Below are 21521 nucleotides of genomic sequence, written 5' to 3'. Positions count from 1 at the left end.
TCAGCTGAACAGAGAGCTGGAGACAGAGAGAGATATTCTTGGAATACATTTTTGGTTCCTGGTAGAACTCTTTTGGGTTCCATGTAGAATCCTCTGTGGAAAGGGTTCTACATGGAACCCAAAATGGTTTTATCTGGAACCAAAGAGTTATACATGGAACTCAAAAGGGTTCTACCTGGAACCAGAGGGTTCTTCTTTGGGAGCAGCCCGAGAACCCTTTTTTTGGTTCTGGATAGCACCTTTTTTTTCTAAGAGTGTACTTTGCTATGCTGGAGCTTTGCCTCAGAGAGGCAAACGTGGGGAGAATACTAACACAGGGGTGTCTGGGGATGAGAAGAGAGAGAGAGCGAGGCGGAGGAGTGTAAATGGACCCCTTTTTCCAAGCCCATGCCTCACTGTCACTTTGCAAAGTTCAAGTATTCTACACTCCCATGGGGGGCGGGGGGGTGCTATCTAGAACCTTAAAGGGTTATTTGGCTGTCCCCGTAGGAGAACCCTTTGAATAACCCCTTTTGGTTCCAGGTAGAACCCTTTTGATTCCATACAGAAGCCTTTCCACAGAGGGTTCTACATGGAACCCCAAAAGTGTTCTTCCTGGAGCCAAAAAGGGTTCTACCTGGAACCAAAAAGGGTTCTGGTATGGGGACAACCGAAGAACTGTTTTGGAATCCTTTTTTCTAAGAGTATAAAAGGCTTCTTCTCCCTGTCTCTGAGTTTTTCCCCCATCATGACTGCTAGGCAGGATTGGAAAAGGTAATATGGTTAAATAGAGTTGGTCTCCTACCCAGTGATGATGATCTCAGGGTAGCTCTGTGTTCCAAGGCCCCAGTTACCACCACTTATGGGCCATTCCTGCAAAACACAATACAACAAACAAGACAACACAATAAATGGTCATTATTGAGATTGAAACATACTGTATGTACAGAACCAGTCAAAAGTTTGGACACACCTACTCATTCAAGGGTTTTTCTTTGTTTGTATTATTTTCAACGTTGTAGAATAATAGTGAAGACATCAAAACTATGAAATAACACATATGGAATCATGTAGTAAAGTAAAAAGTGTTTAACAAATAAAAATATATTTTATATTCCTCAAAGTAGACACCCTTTGCCTTGATGACAGCTTTGCACTCTCTTCGCAATTCTATCAACCAGCTTCACCTGCAATTATTTTCCAACAGTCTTGAAGGAGTTCCCACATATGCTGAATGTTTTTCCTTCACTCTGCGGTCAAACTCATCCCAAACAATCTCAATGGGGTTGAGGTCGGGTGATTGTAGAGGCCAGGTCATCTGATGCAGCACTCCATCACTTTCCTTCTCTGTCAAATAGCCCTTACACAGCCTTGATGTGTGTTTGGTCATTGTCCTGTTGAAAAACAAATAATAGTCCCACTAAGCGCAAACCAGATGGGATGCCGTATCGTTGCAGAATGTTGTGGTAGCCATGCTGGTTAAGTGTGCCTTGAATTCTAAATAAATCACTGACAGTGTCACCAGCAAAGCACCCCACACCATCACACCTCCTCCATGCCTCATAGTGGGAACCACACATGCAGAGATCATTCGTTCACCTACTCTGGGTCTCACAAAGACACGGCAGTTGGAACCAAAAATCCAAAATTTGGACTCATCAGACTAAAGGACAGATTTCCACCAGTCTAATGTCCATTGCTCGTGTTTCTTGGCCCAAGAAAGTGTCTTCTTATTATTGGTGTCCTTTAGTAGTGGTTTCTTTGCAGCAATTTGACCATGAAGGCCAGATTCACCATGAAGGCCTGAACAGTTGATGTTGAGATGTGTCTGTTACTTGAACTCAGTAAAGCATTTATTTGGGCTACAATCTGAGGGGCAGTTATCTTTAATGAACTTATCCTCTGCAGCAGTGGTAACTCTGGGTTTTCCTTTCCTGTGGCGGTCCTCATGAGAGCCAGTTTCATCATAGCGCTTGCGACTGCACTTGACGAAAACGTTTTGAAATGTTCTGGATTGACTGACCTTCATGTCTTAAAATAATGATGGACTGTCGTTTCTCTTTGCTCATTTGAGCTGTTCTTGCCATAATATGGACTTGGTCTTTTACCAAATAGGGCTATCTTCTGTATACCACCCCTACCTTGTCAGAACACAACTGATTGGCTCAAACGCATGAAGGAAATACATTCTTCAAATGATCTTTTAACAAGGCACACCTGTTAATTGAAATGCATTCCAGGTGACAACCTCATGAAGCTGGTTGAGAGAATGCCAAGAGTGTGCAAAGCTGTCATCAAGGCAACGGGTGGCTACTTTGAAGAAACTCAAATATAAAATATATTTTGATTTGTGTAACACTTTTTGGTTACTACATGATTCCATATGTGTTTTTTCATAGTTTTGATGTCTTCACTACTATTCTACAATGTAGAAAATAATACAAATAAAGAAAAACCCTGAAATGAGTAGATCTGTCCAAACTTTTGACTGGTCCTGTATAAGGAATCAGTGAGAAGTTAATTTCAGATATAATCTAGCTTTCCTACACACATTATATAAAACATTATGAGAGCATTGGAATGAGACAGGAGGGAAGCAAAAGGAGGGAGACAAATGCCTTCTCTTAGCTACAGCCTGGGCTGATGGGATGTCATTTTGTCTGAGAGATAGAGGGAGAGGGAACCTTTACCACGGTGACAGATGCAGTCGAGGAAAGGGATGAGTAATGCTTAGGTCCTTGTGTGTGAGTGTGTGTGTGTGCGTGTGTGTATGTGTCTGAGAGAGTTTGAATGTGTTTTATACGTTGTTTTAAATGCAGTAGCACATACAAAGGTCCGTGGTATGACTCAACATTGATCTTTCAGTAAGAACACTTCCCACCGCTACCCCTTAACAAACAGCAGAAAGAAACAGGGAAGGAGAGAAGGGGATGGAGGGAGGAGAGGGTCAGGACATGGTGACATTTCCAACAGCGGGGGAGAATATAACACGAATACAATGACATAAAAAGTGGCAGAACAGAGATACTGTAGGATAGAGGGTAGAATAAAGATAGGATTAGGAAAAATGTAGGATAAATGAACGGATAAATCCATACATTTGAAAAGATAAAACATTCAGGAGATAGGATTGGAATGTAGAATATAATGGGATAGATTATATTCTGTATAACTTTCAACGTAAACAATGATGGGATATGATGGTATAGCACATAACACAGTACTGAACATTAGGTAGGGCCCAGTCAAGGCCGGCCCTGGGCATAAGCGACATAAGCTGGCACTTAAGGCCCCCGGCTGCTTAGGGGGTCCACAACCCAATTATTATTTTAAAAATGAGGAACTCAGCAGGGGTCTCAATTTACTGATGAGAGTTAGATAGTGTAAATGTTAGTAGTGCTTCAGCATTATTCCTCTTGTAATGTCAGTCACTGATTGGTAAGTTAGTCTAGCCAGCTATCTACACCCTGTAATACTCATGGCGGAATTACTGACCAGGCCCTTTGTGCCAAGGGGCCCTGACCTCCAGGGGGCTCCCATTGATTGTGTTAGTCACTCGCACTCAGCTATCATAATGAGCATAAGTCATCGCAAAACGTGTAGAATTGCAGAAAATTTGCTTTAAAACTGCACATTTTCTCTCCACCCGATGACAACATTTGTAGAACTGTAGGAAATTAGCTTTAAAACTGAAAAATGTTCTGTCCGCCCCATGGCACAATGAGTAGAATTGCATTAAATTCGTTTTAAAACTGCAAAAAATAAATCTCCGCCCCATGGCAAAATGTGTAGAATGGACAAAAATGTGATTTAAAACTACAGTATTTTTTCTACGCCTCAATGGCAAAAATGTGTAGAATTGCAAGAAATTAAATGTATTTTTACTTTTAAATCTCCTTTGTCAAGAGGGGGACAACTCAAATGTTTTACCCATTAGGTGGGGGACCCCACCTATTGCTTAGGGCCGGCCCTGTGCCCTGTAGCCGAGAGGGTGTAGTATAGAGATGTGTGTCCCGTACCTTTTTGCTGTAGCCCTGTCGCTTCTGTCTGGAGCCAACAGAGTAAAGTGCGGGTATGAGGTCCACAGGGCAGTCAGCATAGTACTCACAGCAGGTCACAGGAGACTCGTGGATGGTCAGTGGATAGGGGTTCTCGAATATGGGGTAACTGGGAGAGGGGAAATGTTGACCCAATAGTTTTTTTCAGGACAGAGTTACATTTAGCTCACAGTTTTAGTCCCTATGATGCTAGGCCATGTACAAATCATAGAAACTGTAAGAGACGCACGCAACAGAATGGAAATGAATGAAAGTACAGCATCGAACAAGTATACTTCCTGTTTGTGACATAGTTATAACAGTATGTAGGCAGTAATAACTGTTGTATTTTAAATGAAGAGGAGCATTCAGGACGTCTGAATAATACAGTATCTACAAGTACATCCTTTATGTTGGCAGCATGTTCCGTCTGTTAACATGTGTTCAGACGTACCCATTTTGTGCAAGGTCGATCACCACTAAATCCTTTTCTAGAAGGACCACAACAGCATAAGGTTCCTGAAAATCTGCACAGAAAACAAAACAACAAAATGAAAGATGGAGGTCTTTCATCATCACAATGCACTATAGGTAGTGTATATTCACTGGAAATCTGCTCCTCTTCAAGAAGTTGACAAAATTAGCTTGGGGCTTGGTACCATAGGGATATATAGTAGCATTTAGATTGCATATCAATATCATACTTACGATGAGTTTAGATGTTTACATGATTATGGAACACCATTTGGCTAAATAAAGCTTTGGATGAAGATGAACTGAATTGAGGAACATGAGAGAATATGTCAGACCTGAAATGCCTATCATGTACATAACGCAGAACAATAGCAGTATGTTATTGGAGGTGGTTGGATGAAAATGTGGTTTTCTTTTGTTAGCGTCTGAGTGAGCAAGAGGTCGATGTGTGTGTTTGTGTGTGTGTGTTAGTGTGTGTTTATGTGTGGGCGTGTGTGCATATGTGTGTGTGGGTGCAAGCGTGCGCGTGTGTGTGCAGAGAGAACAGTGTGTGAGCTGGAAGCCTTGAACATGTATTCAGTGTCTTCACTTCCGGGTTAGTTCAGCGACAGGCTGTAAGTCCCCATAGAAACACATTGTAAACCAGGGCAGCCACAACCTTGACAATCAATGTCCCTCTGCTCTGTCTCTCTCCAACTCCCTCTTGCCTTCTCTCACTATCTCCGTTTGTCTGTTTGAATGTTTCAGACATTCTCTAAGTGTTTCTCATTCTTTGGTGTCTGTCGCTATGTCTGTCAGTCCATCTATGTCCAGCTGTCTGTGTTGTCTGCCTGCCCATCAATATCTGTTAGTTTGTATATCTCTCTGTCATTGATCTGTCGCTGATCTTTCCATATGACCACACAAAAAGCCTAATTTCCATAATTGAATTTGTTCCCTTCTATATTCATCTCCTCCTCCCTGTCTCTTACCAGTAACAGCAGATTGAGCTACTAGTGGAGTAATCAGCCCAGTATTGTTGCTATAACGAGATTAAATCAAAGTCCCAAAATCAGGTCGTTCACCATGGTCATCATCACGTAACCATCGTCAGATCGTCTGCTAATCCATTTCCTCGAGCCCCCACACCATCGCCAAATTCGACAGACACACTTCAAGCTACACACACACACACTTCAAGCTAATGTACACACACTTTTTGAATGAGCTACATCCACACGACTTAGCCCCCATTTGCTGCGGTTAAGATACAATCACATCCTCTTTACACCCATTCACACGTGCATAACGACAGTAAACTGCCTAGGGAGGATTATGTCATGACAGAGATTGAATAGTTTTGTGACTTGCTTTCATATAGTATGATTTAATCCAAGGATGAAGTTATTCCTTTAAACGTCATTGACACACGTTTCATCATCTATCGTCTGAATACAGTATGTACAACCTTGGTCAAGCAGCATCCTAAAATCCAAGATTAGCCGACTGTACCATTTGAACCAGCAACTGACTGGAACATCAATCTTTTCCATCAACCCAAAGCATCAAACCATAATATAAATTATAACATCAAACCAATTCATAAATTATAGTTTGTTGTGAGAGACAACATAGTAGCTATTTCCACTGTAGTAATTATTTAACGCTATTATCCAACGCGACCTACAAGTTCCTTGCTCAAGGGCACATCGGCAGATTACCTAGTTATCCCAGGGATTCAAACCAGCGACTTTAAGGTTACTGGCCCAAAGCTCTTAACCGCTAGGCTACCTGCACCCATCACACTGCTTTCCCCCCTTGAAGGACACTTTGGCTGACGGCTGAAACTTCTCTACCACCCCTTAATCTGGGGCTAACTGATTTACAAAAAGTGTATTTAAAAAAGGAAGCTGAAACCTCCATCCAACCTTAACCTAATTCATTTCTCAAGCCTTAATCAGAGGCTACCTGGAGCTATAGAGCAGGTAAAAATAACAGCTCCTCTCTGACCCAGACAACCAGACACTTCGGGCACAAGGTGTAAAACTCCATTCGCTTGAATAAGGTCTATACCCACCTCCACTCAAAGGGTGGGTATGTAATAACACAAAAAGGTCACACAGCTATTGTGAACCAGGGAGAAAATACAAACATAACATTCATTGTACTGTATATTGAATGCAGAGCATAACCCTCCCCTGGGATATTTCATATTCATCACAGGAGCAACAGACACACACACACATACACACACTCACTCTTTGTTTGGAGCACAAATGGAAAATTCAACAGAAAGGTCAAATGTCAACGTTGAGAAAGGCGAGGACACAACGTATTATTAGTCCAACTGGAAACACAACAACAACGTTGTCAGTGTAGTTGCTAATTAAATTGATTCCACTCATAAACACACTGAGGCATACTGGGATATTTGTAGATAATGTTATAGCAAGCATACACACACACACACACACACACACTGAGGCATACTGGGATATTTGTAGATAATGATATAGCAAGCATATAAATACACACACACACACACACACTCATAAACACACTTAGGCATACTGGGATATTGGTAGATAATGATATATCAAGCATACAAACACACACACACACACACACACTCATAAACACACTGAGGCATACTGGGATATTTGTAGATAATGATATAGCAAGCATACACACACACACACACAAGTGCACTTGCACAGGATGACTGACCGTTAGGGTATGGCGTCTCACAGAGCGTGAGGAAGTCTACGATGGGGTAATCCATTTCCAGCACGGCTGTACTCTTCCCATGCATCACCGTCAGACATGGCCGCCGACCCACCGTGTCATAAGACAGACCTCCGGACAGGATCATAAATGGGTCTCTGTATTACACAAATAAACCACACACACACGCACACATAGACACACACACACAGGATACACATGAACACAAGGAAACAAATCAACATGGATGGCTATGCCATATTCATTCACCTATTCATTCACCTCTTCTAGCATGGTAGGCCTGTGTGTGTGTGTGTGTGTGTGTGTGTGTGTGTGTGTGTGTGTGTGTGTGTGTGCGTGCGTCCGTGTGTGTGTGTGCCTGCATGTCTGTGTGTGTGCGTGTGTGTGTCTGTGTGTATTATTACCCCAGTCTAGTGGTCTTGTACTCCACTTTGAGGATGGGTTTGCAAGGCTCTGGCTTCTTTCCATCCTTGGGCTGTTTTCCTGAAATAGAACACGGACAGACCACTTTAGCTTGTCACTTCCCTTCTTTATTCCCCTCCTGCTCTGTGCTCCTTTCCCTCTCTCCTCTTTTCCCTTGCTCTCGCTCCTCTACTTTCCGATCCACTCTCTCTCTCTTCCCTCTTTTTCCACCCTTTTCCCTGGATGCTGCAGTAATACCCAGTGCAAGGCTCCGTGTGCGCCAGACTCACGTCTATCCATCAGAGAGAGGGAAAGAGAGATAGCTAGAATTTATACACAAATCTATGTGTGCAAAGACCAGATGAAGTAAGCCGAAGAGTTAGTCAAATAAGTCTCCGCTATCGAGGAAGAATTTCATCATCATTTATTTTAATGATTTACAGTTGTTACCTAGCCAGAATTAAATTACTTAAAGGAATACTTTTTTAATTTCACATAAACCTGACACACACGTTTCCATAATTGTTCATTAAAAACTCAAGTGATTATGCATGCAGCAGTGGAAGAATGAACTAATTAAAAGCAGTTCCAATGGAATCCTTTCCCCATTACACCATACACAACAACAAAGAAACTGCACTTTCAAAAAGGGCTTCAAAGAGGTTTCTATTGCTTTCTCTCGCTCCCTTTCTCTTGTTTTTCTCTCTTTTACCCTCTCTCTATGATTTCTCTCTGTCTCGCTTTATTTCTTATGTTGTGAAACTGCTTTGAGAGGTGAGGAGAGGTACAAGGGTGAGGATAGAGAGGGGAAGAGAGTGAAGGGAGGTATATAGACTAGAGGCATATCTCTAATAGAGCAGACTGGTTAATCCAGGGTAAAAACAGAAGACAGCCAAACAGTGTGTGTGTGTGTGTGTGTGTGTGTGTGTGTGTGTGTGTGTGTGTGTGTGTGTGTGTGTGTGTGTGTGTGTGTGTGTGTGTGTGTGTGTGTGTGTGTGTGTGTGTGAAGGCTATGTGCGTGTGTGCGTGAAGGCTATGTGCATGTGCGTGAAGGCTATGTGCGTGTGTGTATTTGGATATGTTTGTGTATGTGTATGTATGTGTGTCAGTGTGTGTGTGTATGTATATGTGTGTGTGTGTGTGTGTGTGTAGGGACAGACATCTAAGCAGAGGAAACATTTAACCAGGGAGTAAATTAAACCCTTGATCACTGGTTGAAAACCGGAGAAAAGTTATGAAGACAGGTTGCAAATTGAAATTAAATTGGGGGTAAAAAGTGACAGCATGGTGTGAATGTGTATGTGTGTGTGTGTGTCCAACCTTACCGTGTGGGGTGATCGTCTGAAATGGCTTGCCCTGGCCCTTAATGTTCCATATGGTGAGCGTTCCGTCTGAGTGACTACAGATGAACTGCTTGCCCTCATGGTGCCAGGCAACTGAGTGGATCGCCTAGGAGACCACAAGAAGCAGGAAGTGAGGGACAGGAAGCAGGGTGTCAATTAATCAAAGTGGAACAACATTTGTACCAGGTACAGTTGAAGTCGGAAGTTTACATACACTTAGGTTGGAGTCATTATTAAAACTCGTTTTTCAACCACTCCACAAATTTCTTGTTAATAAACTATAGTTTTGGAAAGTCGGTTAGGAAATCTACTTTGTGCATGACACAAGTAATTTTTCCAACAATTGTTTACAGATTATTTCACGTTTAATTTTTTTATTTTACCTTTATTTAACCAGGTAGGCCAGTTGAGAACAAGTTCTCATTTACAACTGCAACCTGGCCAAGATAAAGCAAAGCAGTGTGACAAAAAAAACACAGAGTTACACATAAACAAACGTACAGTCAATAACACAAAAGAAAAGAAAATAGAAAAATCTATGTACAGTGTGTGCAAATGTAGAAGAGTCGGGAGGTAGGCAATAAATAGGCCATAGAGGTGAAAATAATTACAATGTAGCATTAATACTGGAGTGATATATGTGCAGATGAAGATGTGCAAGTAGAGATACTGGGGTGCAAAAGAGCAAGAGGGTAAGTAATAATATGGGGATGAGGTAGTCGGGTGTGCTATTTACAGATTGGCTGTGTACAGGTACAGTGATCGGTAAACTGCTCTGACAGCTGATGCTTAAAGTTAGAGAGGGAGATATGACTCCAGCTTCAGAGATTTTTGCAATTTGTTCCAGTCACTGGCAGCAGAGAACTGGAATGAAAGGCGGCCAAAGTAAGTTGGTTTTGGGGATGACCAGTGCAATATACCTGATGGAGCATGTGCTACGGGTGGGTGTTGCTATGGTGACCAGTGAGCTGAGTCAAAGGGGTGCTTTACCTAGCAATGACTTAAAGATGACCTGGAGCCAGTGGGTTTGGCGACGGATATGTAGTGAGGACCAGCCAACGAGAGCATAGAGGTTGCAGTGGTGGGTAGTATATGGGGCTTCGATCGGTAAGATTCAGATTTACAAGGGTATGTTTGGCGGCATGAGAGAAGGAGGCTTTGTTGTAAAATAGGAAGCCAATTCTAGATGTAATTTTGGATTGGAGATGCTTAATGAGTCTGGAAGGAGAGTTTACAGTCTAACCAGACACCTAGGTATTTGTAGTTGTCCACATATTCTAGGTCAGAACCATCCAGAGTAGTGATGCTAGTCGGTCGGGAGGGTGTGGGCAGCAATTGATGGAAGAGCATGCACTTAGTTTTACTAGCATTTAAAAGCAGTTGCAGACCACGGAAGATGTGTGGTATGGCGTTGAAGCCCGTTTGGAAGTTTGTTAGCACAGTGTTCAAAGAAGGGCCAGATGTATACAGAATGGTGTTGTCTGCGTAGAGGTGGATCAAAGAATCACCTGCAGCAAGAGCCACATCATTGGTATATGTAGAGAAAAGAGTCGGCCTGCGAATTGAACCCTGCGGCACCCCCATAGAGACTGCCAAAGGTCCGGCCACAGGCCCTCCGATTTGACACACTGAACTCTGTCTGAGAAGTAGTTGGTGAATCTGATCTGTTTATTAACTTGGCTTTCAAAGATTTTAGAAAGGCAGGGCAGGATGAATATTGGTCTATAACAGATTCGGTCTAAGGTGTCTCCCCCTTCAAAGAAGGGGATAACCGCGGCGGCTTTCCAAACTTTGGGGATCGCAGACGATACGAAAGAGAGGTTGAATAGGCTAGTAATAGGGGTTGCAACAATTTCGGTGGATCATTTTAGAAAGAGAGGGTCCAGATTGTCTAGCCCAGCTGATTTGTAGGGATCCCGATTTTGAAGCTCTTTCAGAACATCAGTTGTTTGGATTTGGGTGAACGAGAAGCGGGGGGGGGGGGGGGGAGTTTCTGTGGGGGGTGCTGAGGTGTTGGCCGGGGTAGGGGTAGCCAGGTGGAAAGCATGGCCAGCTGTGAAAAAATGCTTATTATTGAAGTGCTTTTTTGAATGGGGAATGCTTAATTAATATGGAGAGGAAATCACTTTTGAAGAGCAACCAGGCATCCTCTACTGATGGGATGAGGTCAGTATCCTTCCAGGATACCCGGGCCAGGTCGGTAAGAAAGGCCAGCTCGCTGAAGTGTTTTAGGGAGCATTTGACAGTGATGAGGGGTGGTTGTTCGACCGCGGACCCATTACGCACGCAGACAAAGAGGCAGTGATCACTGAGATCCAGGTTGAAGACAGCAGAGGTGTATTTAGATGGCAAGTTGGTCAAGATGTTAGCTAAGAGGGTGCCCATGGTTATGGATTTTGGGTTGTACCTGGTAGGTTCCTTGATCATTTGTGTGAGATTGAGGGCATCTTGCTTAGATTGTAGGAAGGCCGGGGTGTTAAGCATATCCCAGTTTAGTTCACCTAACAGTACAAACTCTGAAGATAGATGGGGGCAATCAATTCACATATGATGTCCAGGGCACAGCTGGGGGTTGAAGGGGGTCTATAACAAGCGGCAATGGTGGAATTTTAAAAGAAGAAGCTTGGATTGTTTGGGCACAGACCTGGATAGTATGACAGAACTTTGCAGGCTATCTCTGCAGTAGATTGCAACTCTGCCCACTTTGGCAGTTCTATCTTTTTGGAAAATGTTATAGTTATGGATGGAAATTTCAGGATTTTTGGTGGCCTTCTTAAGCCAGGATTCCGACAGGGCTAGGACATCCGGGTTGGTGGAGTGTGCTAAAGCAGTGAATAAATTCAAACTTAGGGAGGAGGCTTCTAATGTTAACATGCTTGAAACCAATGCTTTTACGCTTACAGAAGTCAACAAATGTGAGAGCCTGGGGAATGGGAGTTATGCTGGAGGATACAGGGCCTGGGTTACCTCTACATCACCAGAGGAACAGAGGAGGAGTAGGATAAGAGTACGGCTAAAGGCTAAAAGAACTGGTTGTCAAGTGCGTTCGGAACAGAGATGAAAGGGGGCAGGTTTCTGGGCACGGAAGGATAGATTCAAGGCATAATGTACAGACAAGGGTATGGTAGGATGTGAGTACAGTGGAGGTAAGCCTAGGCATTGAGTGACGAAGAGAGAGGTTTTGTCTCTAGAAGCAGCACTTAAGCCATGTGCGGTCACCTCATGTGTGTGTGTGTGTGGGGGGGGGGGGGGGGGGACAACCGGAACAACTGGGCTAGGCATATTGAGAAACAGTGAAATAAGACAGTGAAATAAGACCAAAATTACTAACAAAAATAGCAATAGACAAGGCATATTGACATTAGGGAGAGGCATGTGTAGCCATGTAATCATAGGGTCCAGTGAGTAGCTAGGCAAGCTGGAGGCACGGAGATTCAGACAGCCAGCAGGCCGGGGCTAGCAGATGGGCCTCAGGGGGATGTCGCAAAGGGGGAACCTGTTGAACCCCCCTCCGACGGTTACGTCGGCAGACCAGTCATGATGGATTGGCGGGGCTCCGTGTCAGCAACAAAGGGTCCAGGCCAATTGGCAAAAGGGGTATTGAAGCCCAGGGATTATCTGATCGACTTCTTCGGCTAGCCGGGAGATGGGCCTAGCTTGAGGCTAACTCCAAGCTAACTGGTGCTTGCTTCGGGACAGAAACCCCCTCGGACGGTTACATCGGTAGACCAGTCTTGATGGATAGGCGGGGCTCCGTGTCGGCAGCAAAGGGTCCAGGCCAATTGGCAAAAGAGGTCATTGAATCCCAGTAATTGCTTGATAAATCTCTTCAGCTAGCGGAAGATGGGCCTAGATTCGAGGCTAGCTCCAGGCTAACTGGTGCTTGCTTCGGGACAGAGACAGTTAGCCAGGAGTAGCCACTTGGATATCAACTAGCTAACTTGATGATCCGGAGTAAAGGTTCAGAGCTTGTGGTAGGAATCTGGAGATATGGTGGAGAAAAGCAGTCAAATATGCTCTGGGTTGATATCGCACTGTGCAGGCTGGCAGGAGTTGACCAGGCTGAAGCTGGCAGCTGTCCCTGTTAACAGTGATGGCTAACTAGCAGTGGCTAACTGACTACAAGCAAGTAGCTAGTTAGCTGGCTAGCGTCTGAAGAGGGTTACGATTCTAAAGTAGAAAAAATAGCAGATCCATAAAGCATTGGGTGAGACGGGTTGCAGGAGAGTATGTTCAGTCCGTTGATGGATAAAATTAGATTAAAAATACATACGAAATAGATACGAAGAAATAAACAAAATATACAAGGGACGGGACAAGACAATCAAAAACATCCCACCGCTATGCCATCACTGCTACGCCATCACAGTTCCAGTTGGTCAGAAGTTTACATAAACTAAGTTTACTGTGCCTTTAAACAGCTTGGAAAATTCCAGAAACTGATGTCATGGCTTTAGAAGCTTCTGATGTCAATTGGAGGTGTACCTGTGGATGTATTGCAAGGCAAACCTTCAAACTCGGTGCCTTTCGCTTGTTCTGTCTCCTAGAGATGAACATATTTTGGTGCGAAAAGTGCAAATCAATCCCAGAACAACAGCAAAGGATCTTGTGAAGATGCTGGAGGAAACAGATACAAAAGTATCTAAATCCACAGTCAAACGAGTCCTATATCGACATAACCTGAAAGGCCGCTCAGCAAGGAAGAAACCACTGCTCCAAAACCGCCATAAAAATCCAGACTACGGTTTGCAACTGCACTTGGGGACAAAGATTGTACGAGTTGGAGAAATGTCCTCTGGTCTGATGAAACAAAAATAGAACTGTTTGGCCATAATGACCATCATTATGTTTGGAGGAAAAAGGGGGAGGCTTGCAAGTCGAAATACATCATCTCAACCGTGAAGCACAGGGGTGGCAGCATCATGTTGATGGGGTGCTTTGCTGCAGGAGGGACTGGCAGACTTCACAGAATAGATGGCATCATGAGGAAAGAAAATTAGGTGGATATATTGAAGCAACATCTCAAGACATCAGTCAAGAAGTTAAAGCCTGGTCGCAAATGCGTCTTCCAAATGGACAACAACCCCAAGTATACTTCCAAAGTTGTGGCAAAATGGCTAAAGGACAACAAAGTCAAGGTATTGGAGTGGCCATCACAAAGCCCTGACCTCTACCCTGTAGAAAATGTGTGGGCAGAACTAAAAAAGTGTGTGCGAGCAAGGAGGCCTACAAACCTGACTCAGTTACACCAGCTCTGTCAGGAGGAATGGGCCAAAATTCACCCAACTTATTGTGGGAAGCTTGTGGAATTTATAGGCAATGCTACCAAATACTAATTGAGTGTATGTAAACTTCTGACCCACTGGGAATGTGATGAAAGAAATAAAAGCTGAAATAAATAATTCTCTCTACTATTATTCTGACATTTCACATTCTTAAAATAAAATGGTGATCCCAACTGACCTAAGACAGGGAATTTTTACGAAGATTAAATGTCAGGAATTGTGAAAAACTGCATTTGGCTGAGGTGTATAAATGTAAATGTATTTGGCTGAGGTGTATTTGGCTAAGGTAAACTTCCGACTTCAACTGTGTAGTTGTACCTCTCACACACATATATGTATAGGGTTACTCCTATGGACATACGGTGAGATCACATATGACTATTACACCCACCCCTTAGTTTGGATTACACTCTGTTCAGCAGATGGCTATTGTTGAATAAGAGTAGGGAAGAGCTGCAAGGCAGATTTTATACGTGGTTACATCATGAACATCCCAGGTACATGATAATATTTTCTTTCAACCACCTGTGTAGCATGCATTATAAATGAATTGTCCTTCATAATGCATTATGGACCTACAGTATAAGCATTCATAACAGATAATTTCTAAGTGCCTATATAAAATTACAACACACACAGGTGGTTCAAAGGTGGTTCAAATGTACTACCATTGACAGTGACAGTGTTAACCCCATTGAATCGAGAGAGAAAAGGGCAAGGTCAAGAGAGATGAAAGGAACAAGACATAGGTTGACACTAGAAGAGACGTGGGAGAGAGAGAGAGAGAAATATACAGAGATAGAGAGAGATACAGAGAGAAGAGAGGCAGATAGAGAAATGCACAGAGAGAGAAAGCAAGAAACAGAAAGAGATACAGAGAGGCACAGATAAGAGTGTAAAACAGACGGAAAGGCATTTGGATGGGAGTAGAGTGGAATTATGATGTGGTGGCTTGAAATTGAAGTCTCATTATTTAGCAATTAAGAATGCTCTTCCTCTGCTTTGCATAATCCATGCAACTTTGTTTCTATTTTGGGAAGGCAGGAAGTGATTTAGCAAACGACAACAAATCAATGAAATGGCTGCTACATCATTATGTAGGCACTCCGGAAAGGTCAGACCGGCTTACTTCTGTCTTACTGCTTGCTCATTATTAAATGATGTACACACACACACCAATATTTTGATATTTATAAAACATTTCTCAACTCAAGAATTTTAAGGTGAATGTCTCAAAAGCACATCTAACCAGACGCAGTGAGTCAATTCAACAGGTTATGGAAATATATCAGTGCATTGTTCAGTTTGACAGCCCTACAAAAGCAGAAACAAAGAGGTTAATTTGACAATGAGCAGGTAATTGAACCACATTGCAGTCATCACATCATACAATAATAATAAAATAAAATAAACTAATTTCATGATTGATTACATTATGCTCCTTTCAGAGAATGGTCTTTTGGAATGAGACAGTGAGACATACTCCAGCACCCACACAAACACACTAAAGTCCTCAAAAACACTACAGTGAATACTGTAGCATTTACTGTAGTATGATGTAGTATTTACAGGTAATTAAACTATAAATACTGTTGTAAAAGAAAACTGTAGTATATACTATACTAATTAATATAGTGATTTTGCGGGTGTAGAATACTTAAGCAATAAGGTGGTTGCGCCGTGCTTTAGAACAGCCCTTAGCCGTGGTATTTTGTCCGTATACCACAAACCCCCGAGGTGCCTTATCGCTATTATAAACTGGTTACCAACGTAATTAGAGCAGTAAAAATAAATGTTCCGTCATACCCGTGGTATACCATGGCTGTCAGCCAATCAGCATTCAAGGCTCGCACCACCCAGTTTATAATGTTGTATTTATTGTAGTGTTCTTGCAGACTTTAGTATACTGTAGCATTTACTGTAGTGTTTTTGCAGACATTACTGTAGTATTTGCTATAGTTTTTCATTTAGTTAATTTTCCATAACCTGTAGGTAGGTACTATAGGTAGGTACTGTAGGTAGGTAGGTAGGACTGGGGTCTGTACAGATAGTTCAGCACATCTGATCTTTTCTATAGCCTGTATAAAACACAATATGGTTATACTTGGCGTGTAGGTTTCTCACTATGGGTGGCACAAATTGGGATATGGGGGAGGGGAATGGCCAGGGTACACACTGTGGTATTTACTATTGTTCAAATAGTGTAGTGTTCTTGCAGACTTTAGTGTTTACTACAGTATTCTACAACATTCTATAGTAAGTACTACACATGATCAAGGGATACTACAGTGTGTAGTATAGTATTCTACAGTAAGGGTGCCAATAATTATGGACCTGACTGCAGAGTGAGAATTACGTGACATCAAAGAGGGCCAACCAACTTTCTGGTAGAGGATGTACAAAAAAGTACAAAAATTGTCGCCTGTTATAAGGTGCAGTGAGTTATGATGAACTGCAACTAACGGCTTTAATGACGTGGCAGTTGCACTCATATACAGTGCATTAGGAAAGCATTCCCTTGACTTTTTCCACATTTTGTTACATTACAGCCTTATTCTAAAGCGTATTAAATAAATGTTTTCCATCATCAATCTAAACAGAAAACCGCATCATGACGAAGCAAAACCAGTTAAAAAAAATGTATTAAAAATAAAAAACTGAAATGCCTTATTTATATAAGTATTCAGACCCTTTGCTATGACACTCGAAATTGAGCGCAGGTGCATCCTTTTTCCATTGATCATCCTTGAGCTGTTTCTACAACTTGATTGGAGTCCACCTATGTTAAATTCAATTGATTGGACATGATTAGTAAAGACACACACCTGTCAATATAAGGTCCCACAGTTGACAGTGCATTTCAGAGCATAAACCAAGCCATGAGGTCAAAGGAATTGTCCGCACAGCGAGACAGGATCGTGTCGAAGCACAAATTTGAGGAAGGGTACCAATGGCGATAGCATTGAAGGTCCTCAAGAAAGCAGTGGCCTCCACCATTCTTTTAATTACATTTTTTGTAGCTTTATTTAACCAGGCAAGTCAGTTAAGAACAAATTCTTATTTTCAATGACGGCCTGGGAACAGTGGGTTAACTGCCTTGTCCAGGGGCAGGGGCAGAACGACAGATTTTTACCTTGTCAGCTCTGGGATTCAATCGTGCAACCTTTCGGTTACTTGTCCAAAGCTCTAACCACTAGGCTACCTGCGCCCCCAAACTTTGGGGAAGAAGTTTGGAACCACCAAGACTCTTCCTAAAAATGGCTGCCTGGCCAAGCGGAGCAATCGGGGGAGAAGGGCCTTGGTCAGGGAGGTGACCAAGAACCCGATGGTCACTCTGAAAGAGCTGCAGAGTTCCTCTGTGCAGATGGGAGAACCTTCCAGAAGGACAGCCATCTCTGCAGCACTCCACCAATCAGGCCTTTATGGTAGAGTGGCCAGGTGGAAGTCACTCCTCAGTAAAAGGTATATCACAAACCGCTTGGAGATTGCCAAGCATGACGCTTGGCAATCTCCAAGCGGTTTGTGATATACCTTGGAGAAAACCAGGCACCATCCCTACGTTGAAGCATGATGGTGGCAGCATCATGCCGTCGGAACGTTTTTCACAGCACGTACTGAGAGACTAGTCTGGATCGAGGGAAATATGATCGGAGCAAAGTACTGAGAGATCCTTGAAGAAATCCTGCTCCAGAGCACTGGGGCGAAGGTTCACTTTCCAACAGGACAACGACCCTAAGCACACAGCCATGACAACGCAGGAGGGGCTTCGGGACAAGTCTCTGAATGTCCTTGAGTGGCCCAGCCAGAGCCCGGACTTGAACCCAATCGAGCATGTCTAGAGAGACCTGAAAATAGCTGTGCAGCAACGCTCCCCATCCAACCTGACAGAGCATGAGAGGATCTGCAGAGAAGAATCGGAGAAACTCCCCAAATGCAGGTGTGCCAAGCTTGTAGCCTCATATCAAGTAGACTCGAGGCTGTAATTGCTGTCAAAGGTGCTTCAACAAAGTACTGCGTAAAGGGTCTGAATACTTATGTAAATGTGATTTTAAAATGTTTAGTACATTTGCAAAAATGTCTAAATGGGGTATTATTATGGGGGTATTGGGGTATTGTGTGTAGATTGATGAGTGATTTAAAAGCATGTTTTTTAGAATAATTGATTAACCAAATGTGGAAAAGGTAGAGGTGTCTGAATACTTACGCTGTAGATGCGCTGTAGGTGAATACGAATGCACTGTAGATGATGTCACCATAGTCTAGTACCGATAGGAACATTGACCGAATATTCTACTTTCTACTATTTAGCAAGAGGCAGGACCTATTTCTGTAGAAGAAGCCCATTTTTATTCTCAGCTTCTTAACTGATCAGTATGCTTTTTAAAAGACAGTTTTTCATCTATCCAGATGCCCAGATATTTGTACGCAGGGACACAATCAATATGGACACCGTCCATATGCTTAAATCAGAGTTATTTTTATGTGCTCTAGAGAACAACATATCCTTAGTTTTACCTGCATTCAATACTCATTTCAGGTCAATTAAGATTTTCTGGAAAACTACGATGGCAGACTGTAGTTCAGATATAGCCTGGTCAACTGTGAGAGCAATAGCATACAAAACAATTAAAGTGCAGGTTACAGTTTTTTACAGACAAGTTGATATTGTTAATGTAAATGTGACCCGATTCAGGAAACTAGGTGTATGTCGTAAGTCACGCTTCACATGAGAGCCGTTTGAACGTACATTTTTTTAAAATTCAAAATGCGTTTTTTGGCAGAAATGCCTTCTTGAACATGTGAATTTCCATGTGCCTAAATAACAAACTTGTATACCATCTGTAAATGTTGGTTAAGCCACAGAAAAAGTTGGCAACCTTTCCACTAGCCATGATTGGCTGAGATAATGAGTGGGCTGGACATGCCGAGAGAGGAGAAAGGATTGGTCTGCCATATTGAACGTGTCTGTCTATTTGAGCTCATTAGTCACTGTTGGGAATCCTGTCCAACGTGCCTTTTTTAAAAGTATTGTGTAGTTGAGCTGCAAGTGTTCCTCTCTATTTTCTGAGGGATCAAGTTTTGAGATCAATGGAAATAGAGTATGATAGCTAAAGAGATGGAGAAAACACTTGTCTCCGGATTACATCTTCAAACTAAGGGCAACCGCAGTATGGCATTCCTGACAGGGAGACGCGTCCATGATGCATGTTGATGTATATAGGTAAGATAGTCTAGCGTTAGCTAGCTACATTTTCAGATATTACACATTTCTAATTTTGACAGAAAGTGATTTCATTTCAAGCTAAAGTGTACTGTTAGCTAGCTAGCTAAGAGAGCTGGCTGGCTCCCTAGCTGATGTTATTATTTGTTTCCCAGAGATTTTTGCTTTTCTAGTTGGAGCCTACTGTTAGGCACTGTTGACACTTTGTTCATTGTTGTTTAACTAGCTAACATTAGCTGGCTAGTTCGTTAGCTAACGTTATGTGATGTGTGTACAACACCGTTGAATATGGCCGGTGTCAGTAAACTTCTGCAAAAAAAGTGTCAGGAAATTGTTGCCAGCAGGGCTGGTTAGGCTGTTTTGATGTTAACCAGAGGTAAACATGTCATCGGCCAGAGTGAGGCTAAAGCTTAAGAGGGTGTGAACTATGCTGAATGGGTGTAGACAAAGGAGAGCTCTTCACTTCACATTCAAAGGCGATTTTCTCAAAAGTGAGTTTAGAATTTGATCAACTTTCAAAGAATAATTACTTTCCCATTGTTCCTCAAATGCAGTGTATGATATATCATTTTGTAGCTCTGAGTCTCTACTTTATTCCAATTTAAAAAACACAATTTCACATTTTGCTACACAAGACCGAATCCAGGTGGTGAATCACAAATAGTACAGGACCTAGAATTGGCCCGTGGGAAATATTTAGTAATATCAAGGAAACCTGTTTTACACCATCAGTAGATACACACTGAGTTCTATCTGTCAAGTCATTTTTAAACCAGTTACATGCAGCCTGGTCTAGGCCAAATGAGGAAAGCCTCTGAATTAGCAGTGAGTGATCAACAGTATCAAAAGCCTATGACAGGTAAATGAAGAGGGCAGCATAATGTTGCCTTTTATACATACAACCTGTAATGTAAACTCTAGGAGTCGAAAAGCAGGTGGTAAGTTTAATATAACAAGAAACATGGAACGATACAACGTAGCAGTAGCGTCTAGACATGAACAACAGAAACAATACTACCTTGGAAAAAACCTAAGGGAGTGCCAGATAAAGGGGAGGTAATGGAGTACAGGTGTGCCTAATGATGAAGCACAGGTGCACGTAATGAAGGTTCCTAGGACCGGTGGATAGTAAACCGGAGACGTGACATTACCCCCAGACGACGATGAGGAGCGGGCATGTCCGGGCGGCGAAGATCGAAACCACGGATGATGTTGGGATCCAGAATGTCCAGAATACCTTCTTGACATCCATCTTCACTCCTTGCGGGCTGATTTGTTAGCGTAGGAAGGAGACAGCCTCCATGTGAAACTGGCACTTCTCAGCCATGACAAACAGGTGGTTAGCCAGGAGGCGTTCGAGAACCACTAGGACATGAGCAATATGATCCTCCAAGGAAACCGAGTAGACCAGGATGACGTCTGAGCATGTGCCGAAAGAACTCATTGATGAATGCCTGGAACACTTACGGAGCATTGGCAAAGCCAAATGGCATCACAAAGTACTCCACCAGATATTGGGATAAAAGCGGTCTTCCATTCATCCCTCTCCCGGATGCGGATGAGATCGTATGCACTCTGCAGGTCCAACTTGGTAAAGAACCAGGCCCCGCGGAGCTGTTCGATGGCTGCCAGCACCAACGGGAGAGGGTAACGGCACTTGGTGATGATTAATTGAGTCCACCATCCTCTCATCCTTTTTGGCCACGAAGAAGAAACCTGCCGATGCAGGAGAAGTGGACGTGCGGATGAAACCTTGTTGGAGCGCCTCATGGATGTACTCCTCCATGGCCTTGGTTTCAGCCACCGACAGAGGGTAGATGGGTCTGTGCGGGGGCACAGAGCCTGCTCGCAGGTTGATGGCACAGTCCCAGGGGTGATGAGGAGGGAGACAGGTGGTGCGGGAATTGGAAAATACCTCTCGCAGGTCCTGGTATACCTTCGGGATATTGGGCTGAAGGGCAACCACAGGACTCTCAACCAACGTGGAACCACAGGGAAGGGGGAAGCAGGTCCTCCGGCATTCGGTTGACCAGTCTGTGATTTTCATCATCGACCA

General features: G+C 43.0%; 1 protein-coding gene across 3 annotated transcripts in view; it reads right to left on the bottom strand.

Moving 5' to 3' along the window:
* Positions 1 to 21521, bottom strand: part of stxbp5a (syntaxin binding protein 5a (tomosyn)) — a 153664-nt gene that overhangs the window by 23301 nt on the left and 108842 nt on the right. For all 3 annotated transcript variants that reach the window (XM_020496957.2, XM_020496958.2, XM_020496960.2), the window contains exons 8-13: positions 8942 to 9065; positions 7619 to 7697; positions 7197 to 7351; positions 4471 to 4543; positions 3999 to 4146; positions 785 to 852 (exon numbers count right to left, since the gene is read on the bottom strand). In XM_020496957.2, coding sequence (XP_020352546.1) covers positions 785 to 852; positions 3999 to 4146; positions 4471 to 4543; positions 7197 to 7351; positions 7619 to 7697; positions 8942 to 9065 — 647 coding nt within the window. The remainder of the gene's footprint in view (positions 1 to 784; positions 853 to 3998; positions 4147 to 4470; positions 4544 to 7196; positions 7352 to 7618; positions 7698 to 8941; positions 9066 to 21521) is intronic.

The sequence above is a fragment of the Oncorhynchus kisutch genome, linkage group LG12, assembly GCF_002021735.2.
Source record: "Oncorhynchus kisutch isolate 150728-3 linkage group LG12, Okis_V2, whole genome shotgun sequence".
NCBI lineage: Eukaryota > Metazoa > Chordata > Actinopteri > Salmoniformes > Salmonidae > Oncorhynchus > Oncorhynchus kisutch.
This window is presented reverse-complemented; position numbering and strand designations above follow the sequence as displayed.